General features: G+C 38.0%; 1 protein-coding gene across 5 annotated transcripts; it reads right to left on the reverse strand.

The window, feature by feature from the left end:
• Positions 1 to 863: 863 nt before the first annotated feature.
• On the reverse strand, positions 864 to 8,954 carry LOC106656571 (putative U5 small nuclear ribonucleoprotein 200 kDa helicase). Of its 5 annotated transcripts, none has more exons than XM_014377626.2 (11): positions 8,862 to 8,954; positions 8,631 to 8,790; positions 8,101 to 8,264; positions 7,465 to 7,981; positions 7,139 to 7,385; positions 6,722 to 7,046; positions 4,746 to 6,630; positions 4,148 to 4,666; positions 3,792 to 4,067; positions 3,285 to 3,706; positions 864 to 3,204 (listed from the first exon to the last, which is right to left on the reverse strand). In XM_014377626.2, the coding sequence occupies exons 2-11, from the start codon at positions 8,673 to 8,675 to the stop codon at positions 1,200 to 1,202; spliced, it is 6,405 nt and encodes a 2,134-aa protein (XP_014233112.1). In that variant the 5' UTR covers positions 8,676 to 8,790; positions 8,862 to 8,954; the 3' UTR covers positions 864 to 1,199. The 5 variants fall into 5 exon arrangements, with proteins under 5 accessions (XP_014233112.1, XP_023317816.1, XP_023317817.1 ...); XM_023462048.1 differs by having other exon boundaries at positions 8,631 to 8,785; positions 8,862 to 8,904; XM_023462049.1 differs by having other exon boundaries at positions 8,858 to 8,881.
• Positions 8,955 to 9,106: the final 152 nt, after the last annotated feature.

Here is a 9,106-nt window from a genome sequence, read left to right on the forward strand (position 1 = left end):
ATTATAGTAATAAATAAATATTAAAAATTACTATCATTTTTCTTGAATATTCCTTAATATTATTGGAACGAGTGAACTTCATCAATTAATTATAAACATTTAAAATGTTTTGAAAAAAAAAAGATCTAGTTATCCGCAAAAACAAATTATAAATTTGGTGATACTACAGAAAATTATGCATCGAAAATTATAACTGTTTCAAGTGAAAATTGAACAGACACGGAAATCTTAACATCGTTTCACTGTAATAAAAGTTTCAAGGATTTTTCATCGTGACTATGCTAATCTCTCCTACATTAAAAAAAGTAGTGCAAATTCATCTAAAATTTACTCTTTTTCAAGGATAGGTCAATTTAGCATGATAAAATATTATACGGTATTTGATGTTACATAACGCAGTATTGTAATAAAAAATATTCATTGAATATACTGTTTAAAATTAATCTTTATTTTATTTGAAGTAAGTAGTAACCTCAGAACATTAAATAAACAAATGTTAATGCTTTTGTTACAGCAAATATATCAAAACTGTAATAAAACTGATCGTATTTTATAAGTTCAGTTCGAACAATGTCAACTTTTACAGATTAATAAGTCCAGCCGTAACTTCTTGTTTTTTTAATAAATACCATAAACATAGACAGTAAGTCATTTCAATTCAAACAATAATTTTATCTATATTACTTTAGTACAGTAAAATCTCCAATATAATATCATTTCCAGATGACTCCAAAAGCATTGAACAGTTGAATGAATTTTTGTGACCTTGATATAAAAATGAAATAGTACATCATACAACGAGTGCGAAGACATACTATGTCTCGTGGGAATTTTAAAGGAAGTAAATGTAAACGCTTTTTCAGTTTAAATTTCGAGATGATCATTGTATTTACTAATTCAAAATTTCAATTATAATAATACAAACTATCTTTACGAATGGATTGAGATAAACTGCAGAATATCTCATACAATGATTGCTATTTCCTTTTTAGATACTGCATCCCATTAAATTATTCAAAGTTGTAAAATTGTTATTTCATTAACAAGATATTATTATTTACATTTTAAATTATATACAAGCTTTGAAATACATTTGAAAAACATTTTTTGTTGGAATCATAAAAATTAAAAATATATTGGGTTGCAATATATGATTTGAATGAATATTGAATTAATTGTTTTTCTAAGCTACGCATAAATTACTCGGATTCTGATCCAGAACTGGCATCATCTTCCGACACATACTCTCCAACGTCAATGTTAATTTTGTATTCTTGATCGCATCCCAAATAAGAGTCACTCATGAAGTACAGTGTATAAGAGTGTCTTCCAGCTGCTGGGGCTGTAAAGTCTAATCTGACAGAGGTCTTCTGTTGGAAAGTCAATCTCTTGATTGAGAGCAATTGATTCTTGTCGGGATCTCCAATTACAACCCACCATCCCTCTTCCCTCTTCTGAGGGAAATGAGGCGCCACAACTGGACCGCTTATTTCGTCTTCACGTTCCAAATTTACTTGAACGTTCACGGGTTCGCCGTGTCGAATTCTGTCTTTGTCGATCACTTCATAGGACATTTCAATGTTGGGATAACGATTGCAGAATCTTGCGACATCGTTCATTTGAGAATCTGATAGTTGTAGTAAACGAGCACGGACATCGTCGTCAAGCTCCATAATGTCAAAGACCGTCTCAACTTCACGATCTGTGCAACGTTTTATTATTTCAGATGTAAAGTGTGGAATTTGTTTCAAGTAGGATTCTCTGGACCACATAGCTTGAGTGACCATCTGAGCCAGTTCCATAGCTGCTACAGCTGGAGCTAACCAACCTGAAGAGCTGAGCACATCAACGCAGGCTTGTATAAGTCTGATAGATTTACTGAGTACCAATTCTGTATCTTTTTGTAGTTCCGGTCCCAATTGAATTCGTGATAAATGTGCCTGCAATAATAATTGTGCCTTCACATGAGGATCAGCCAATTTCTGTGCTTGCGGCGCATGAGGTAATCTTGTTGCAAGGCTTTTCAATAAGCTCTCTTCTCTCTGTCTGACTGGTATATATTCATATTCAGCAGCTGCGGATATGATGTCAATTAAGCCACGACTCTTAGTTCTAGCAGTCAACGATGCATCGAACATTTCAACGGTAGCGTAATTAATGTAGTAATATGCGGCGATCATTCCAAGATTCAATGGTACCGTGTCCATCTCATCTTCGACAGTAACGCACTTAGCTTGTTCGAGATCGGTCAAGGTACTTTCAACCAACTCTGAAAGGTGATCAGAAAGATGTCTGTGTGTCACTCCTTGGAGTCCGTAGTAGTTAGGATTTTGGGTGAGTCTTCTGTAAAGGAATGTCCAAGTGAGATTATCTACGGCGTCTTGCTTGTTTTCAATTGTTTTCGTCACAATTTCGGCATTGAAATGATCGTGAAGTCTTTGATCCAAATGACTCTCTACTGGCAAGGGTTCATTCAAAAACTTTTTAAAGAAATCTTTTTTGGAGCTTTGGCATAGAAGTACGCATTTGCCGTCGTCGTCTATTTGAGGCCTATTGGCACGGGACACCATCTGCAGAACGTCAGTGATGGGATAGTCTTCGTACGTATGCGTTTTGCCATTATAACACTGTGTGTCCATAATAACAACTAGATGGGAGTATATTGATAAACTCCAGCAAAGTTCGCGAGTGACCACTGCTACTTGTATGTAACCGCGCGCGAAAAATTCTTGAACATTGTGACGATCGTTATTTGATAAGCCTTCGTGAATGTAGGCTACACCTTGTATAAGAGTTTCTCTAAGACTTCTGTCACTCAGGTGATCCAAGTATGGCTCTATCTCTGAGACTTCGGTATGTAGAAATTGATTGGGTCTATTTTCGGCCGCAGCAAATGTCAAAATTTCGAAGGCCGTGAGACGAGCTTGTTTGCGGGTAGGCACAAACACGATGACAGGTTTTCTTGGGGCGTGACGTAGGATGGCATTGTAGACCGACTTCGTCATGGCTACGAGTCTCGATGCGTTGTGAGTTATATTGAAGCCTTGAACGTGAAGTTCCAAAGGTAGCGGGCGCACCGATGGATGAAAGTTGAAGGTGCACGAAGCTGGAGCACCTAACCATTGAGCTACGTCCTTGGCGTCGGCTAAAGAGCTTGATAAAGCGACGATGCGCGTGGGTTTTTCAAGTTGGGCAGATATGTACCTAAAATTTGAATGAATAAGTTAATTTATAATTTATAATTTTAAATTTAGAGTATTATTAGTAAAATATTCAAAACGTACCTTGCTCTGGAGCAGACAACTTCGAGAACGGGACCTTCTTCGCCTCCGATCAATTGTAATTCATCTACGATGAAAAGTTGAATATTTTGAACGTTTTTACGCTGTTTCCATCTTCGAGATAATACATCCCATTTTTCAGCTGTCGTAATTATGATTTGTCCTTTGTTGAGTAATTTGAGATCGGCGGTTGTTTCGCCACTCAACATTGTCACTGGTTTTCCCAAAGTTTTCTGGAATTTGGTCATCCAATCCGCATAGACGATTTTGGCTAATGATTCCTTGCTCACCATGTAAACACAACGACCATCGGGGTTTTGAGATAAAAGACGTAAAACGGCAAACTCCGCGATCGTCATTTTACCAGAACCAGTTGGTGCACCAACAAAGACATTATCGTCTGTGTTGTAGACAGCATTAAAAACCTATTACAAGATGATTTTTCATTGGATAATTTGCAAAAAAATTATAACCCAAATCAATAAATTCAATTATTTATGTTTTTCTTACCTGAGTTTGAATTGGATTAAATTGATTGAATTTATCTTCATACAACTTCTCGAAGACTTTATTTCGCAAGGCTGATATAGGTAGCGGCTGTAAATCTAACAACTCTGTTGGTGGTAGATTTTTTTCGGGAAGTATGAGATGCCTGAAACTAACAGGCAATTGCGTTTCTGCGCCTATCCATCTATCCGACACCACTCGTAAAAAGTATTGAGGTGGCAAAGGCTCAAACACTGATACGAAAAATTTGACCGTATGTTCATCGGTTGCGTATTTTTGCTAAAAATAAGAATTTAATTCATAATTTAGCATACGTCATAACACAATTGCTGATTTCAACTGATGATTAAAATACTTACTTTTAACAGGAAATATTCATGATGTAAAACAACCTCTGAATCGACATCCTCGACGAGAATCCAAAAGGCCTCCGACGCCCCATGTACTTTTTCATCCCAGATAAAATCAGGAGTAATGGTAAGCTCAACGCGCAAAGTAGATCGAGTGATTGGTTGAATATGAGTCGAGAGCTCCAATTTCGGGAACTGATGGACGTACTTATGAATGGTTTTGCCGAGCTTTGGCACGCGAATAAGTTCACCGATTTCGTTGGGACCAAGATCGTAGAGACGTTCCCATGGGAAGTTTTTCTTTTCAATTTTTTTGACGATTTCTTCGGGCATCTTGCGGAACTGGCGTAAAGGTGACATCGACTGCCACATTCGGCGATCGATCATCTTGCACAAACTCAAGCATTTGTCAGCCAATTGGGCCCAACCGCGGAACAATACTATTTCATAGATCGCTCGCATGAGTCGAGACGCTGATTGGGTAACATAAACCATATCCGACATCAGAGCGAAACCTTCAAGTTTCAGCTATAAAAAGAAAAATAATATTCGATGAGTAAAAAAATTGATTTAATTTCTTTTTCATTAAAATGTCGAGTAAACTTACTTGGGATATGTAAGCTTGAAGCAACACATTAACCTTGGCGCTAGGCTCTTCCATGTTTTCTTTGATAGGTATGGGAACTCGTTCCATTAACTTGTGAAGCTCTATCTTCTCTTCATCACGAACATTGATGTTTCTGAATTCTCCCGACAGTGAAAATACTCGGAAAAGTTCGATTTCGCTCAGGGTTCTCTTGAGCAAATTATTGTAAGTCGCTATTGTCTCGTGTGTGCAGTAGTAGTGCGAGGCGATACGTCCCAGTTCGGTCGGTTGGAAATTGCCGGTTTTGCGATCGTACTTTATCAATCCCGCGCGGTCGAGCGTCACCGCCGCGGAGTGAACGAGATCGGCTCTGTGCTGCTCCAGCAATGGATCTTCCTTCAGATAGTCGGAGCTGACGGAATAGAGATTCGGACAGCGCAACATACGGATGTACAAGTACGTGTAGCCCAGCCACGTTACTGCGTCGCGCACATTCTGAATCGTACCCAAGACGATTTCGGCGTTCAGCATGTCTGGCATTTTACTCACGAATTGCGATTCGATCGGTAATTGCTGATTCAACAGTGACAGATAGAACTGCAATTCACTGTGATTTGTAATCAGTATACCTTCACCCTTGGTGTCGTATTGAGGACGACCAGCTCGACCAAGCATCTGCAAGACATCCAAAGCACCTAATTCGGTCCAACGACCCTTCTCTGGATTGTACACTTGCGTGCCTTTGATGATTACAGTGTGAGCTGGTAAATTCACACCCCAAGCCAGGGTGGCGGTCGACACCAGTACTTGAATGTGTCTGTCGGCGAACAAATCTTCAACGAGCGTACGATCGACTCGAGTCATACCGGCATGATGGATGGCGAATCCGAAAGGCAGTAGATCTTTGAGTTCACTATTTTTCACTTGTTCAGCTTCGGTTCGCAGCACTTCCATGGAGGCTGAGCCATCGCGTACAAATTGACTGATGGTGTCCTTGTCCAAGCACATGTCGCGAATAGCGCGCGCAGTTTTGCCAGTTTCTTTGCGAGAATGCACGAACACGAGTACTTGATTTTTGCCAGCGTGGTCCATTGTTTTTTCATACACGACTTCGTTCATTACTTGGAAACGTTTCAGAGCTTTCTTTTCAGTAACTCCAATGTACTGTTGTTCAAGAGCAACAGGTCGGAAGCTATTGTCAAAATAAAATAGACCGGTGTCGGTTTTAACGCGCAAAAACGTAGCAACGTCTTTGTAGTTTGGTAGAGTAGCAGACAGACCAACTAATCTTACGTCTTCTTGAGTGGTTTCGATGTTTCTCAAAGTTCTAGCCACCAATGATTCAAGAACAGGTCCTCGCTCGTCGTGAAGTAAATGAATTTCGTCAATGATGATGAGTCTTACAAGAGATGTGAAGGTTCTCTCGCCTCCCTTTCTGGTAATAATATCCCATTTTTCAGGAGTACAAACAATGACCTGCGTCGATGCAATTTGTTCTCTGGTAAGTTGGTGATCACCAGTCAACTCAGAAACTGTAAGGTTGTAACCAGCCAATCTTTTTCCAAAGTTTCCAACCATTTCTTGTACCAGTGAACGCATAGGGGCAATATATATGATTTTGAAATCATCAGCGTTGATGGTACCATCAGAGTTCACGTGTTTTCCTATTTCTCGCATCATACACAGCAATGCGACATTAGTTTTACCAGCACCAGTTGGTGCACACAACAATAAATTCTCATCCTCGTCAAGAGCAGTTTTATACAATCTACTCTGTATTCTGTTGAGTGTTTTGAAACCTTCAAAAGCTGGCTGTGCGAATTTTGGTAAGTCACTGATAGAGACCAATTTTTCATCAGCAGCAAATGGTTTTGGTTTCAGAGCAGGAACATGCACTTCTTCATAACTGAAATAATTAATTACAATTAAAACCTATTTTCGAAAAAAAACTAAGAAAAAAATATGATAGGAAATTTTAGTTAATTAAAATATCTTACCCTTTTCGTTGTTTTCTGAAACTACCATCAGGTAAGTGACAGCGCTTATTGGGCATAAAATGACTTCCTTGTGAGAACGCAATGTCTTCCAAATCAATCATGTTTCTTGTACCTTGTACAAGACCACCAGGGCCTCCAGCATCTTCATGTTCTTCTCTGCGTTTTCTTTGTGCTCTAGCTTCCATAGTTTCTTCGCCATCTTCTCCCTTTCCAGTATCAAGAGCTTGAAGAATTTTGGACAGTTGAGGATTTTCACTCATTTCTTTGCGAATTTTCTGTCGTTCTGATTCAGATTGAGATGATGCCAACGATATGCAATATGCAACTATAAAAAAAAGTGAAAGTGTTGTTCAAGTAAAACACAAATACTATAATTGGACTGAAAATATTCAATGTAGAATATAAAAAATTACTTACTCATATGTCTATATTGTCGAAGTTGTTTGACGAAGTCAAAGCAATCATAACCAAGCTTTAGTACAAGTTGGCTTTCACAATCTCGATCATCAGTGGCTGTTTTTAGTATATGCAAAACTTCTCTAGCTTTATCGTGTGATACTATAGCATCGTTATAGATAGGATTCAGTTGTCGCTGCAACCAATGAGCATCTATATCTCTTGGATGAAGAGTTTTTTCTTTTTTCATTTCTTCTGTTCTACCAAGCTATGAAATTTAAGTAATAATTAAATTTAGATGTTATGTAATAAAATAGTAATGTTAATAAACAATTGTGAAAACTTACATTTTCAGCATGGATAGCTCTGTTATCATTAGCTTCTTCACCTTCATCTCCTTCATCCTCATTATCTCTCACTTCACCATAAACATCCTCATCATCTTCTTCACTACTTTCTTCAAATTGAACATTTATACCATAAGTTTCAATATTTTCTTCTCCACCGGTAGTTTTTTCATCAGTTCCGAAATCTGTGATTTTCTTTCCTAAGTTTACTAGGAGTGCAAATCTTTCTTCAGCCAAATTTCCTAGTAATTGTTCAGTTTCTTTTTTCTTCTCTTTCTCTTTTAGGCGATCATTTTTCAATACAGATAATACTTCATCAGCAGCACCACAAAGAATATCATGTGGTTGATCACCAAGAGCCTCTTGAATGAAACTCAATAGTACCTCATAAGTTTGACGAGTTTCTTGTGTTTTTGGTCTATACATAATCCCTACCGTATCATCAACATCTTCTGAGAGAACAGTAGCTCCTTTACTATGAGCAAAGTCATACTGAGCTTCGTCTCTTTTTTGACGTCTGAAAAAATTAATAGGAAAGATCTATGATAAACCAATTAATAACTGATGTTAAAATAAAATATTATCATCAATAATGTTTGTGCAAAGCTTAACAAACATAAATACTGCAACACTCACTTTACTTTCCGTTCTTCAGCTTTGCCTGGTTTAGTTCTTTTGGCACGATCACCCATTTTTGTTCCATCAAGTTTCCCAACAAGGGACATAACTTCTCCTGTAGCTTCATCTCTGCTTCGTCTCTCGATGAGTCGAACATCAGCTTGTAAAACAAGATTGGAGTTCTGTAATCATCAAAATTATATTGAACACTAATTAATAATTTCATAGATAAACAAGTAATTATTCCTGATTATTAGTCAAGTTATAATTGCAGCAGAAAGTATCACGTTGGAGATGGATGATCAAAATGTTTGCATGAAATTGATTTTGACACTAGCAGATCTCCACAAGATACCTTGTTGCATCCATTCTATCAAAACTACAAAACGAGGTTTCAAAACATAACCTGAATCGATATAAATACACCTTGTTTTATCGCACATATGCTTCGTTTCATCAAGCAGACTCATTATTAAGAGTTCATATAACATCAAGTCAATGAAATTAAAGATGACAGCTTGGTCAAGCAGTTTGTAAATAATGCTTACCGCTTTGTACTCGTATTGCAGTTGCCGGGCCGCTGCGTCCGCCATTGCGACGGTGTTTTTGTAGTATTATACGTGCTGGAAACTCGCTCTCTGCTGCAACGTGTTCGGAGTTATCACTGATCAGTAACGATTGGTCCTCGATTGGATAGGAACGGCTAAACTTGAAAGTTTACAAATACGATAAAAACTCGGATGAAAATGATTCGTTTGAAAATCAGATGGAATACCTACGCTCTTTACGAGGAGCCGCACGTTTCTACTACGTGCGCGCGAGTAGTCGTAAGCGTGAGGCTGAATTCAGTTTTGCAATCGCGTTCGCGACGCGACAGATATTGCACAGTGGTCGTCGTCCGATGTGTATAGGTTACGCTGTAGAGGCAGCCTAAACGAAAGTACAAATACGTTGTTTTGCAAAATTGTATGCATTAAATTTTATTTGTTAATTTGTAATTTTTAAATTTAGTGTTCAAATTTTC

This window comes from Trichogramma pretiosum, unplaced genomic scaffold, assembly GCF_000599845.2.
Source record: "Trichogramma pretiosum strain Unisexual culture from Peru unplaced genomic scaffold, Tpre_2.0 scaffold20, whole genome shotgun sequence".
NCBI lineage: Eukaryota > Metazoa > Arthropoda > Insecta > Hymenoptera > Trichogrammatidae > Trichogramma > Trichogramma pretiosum.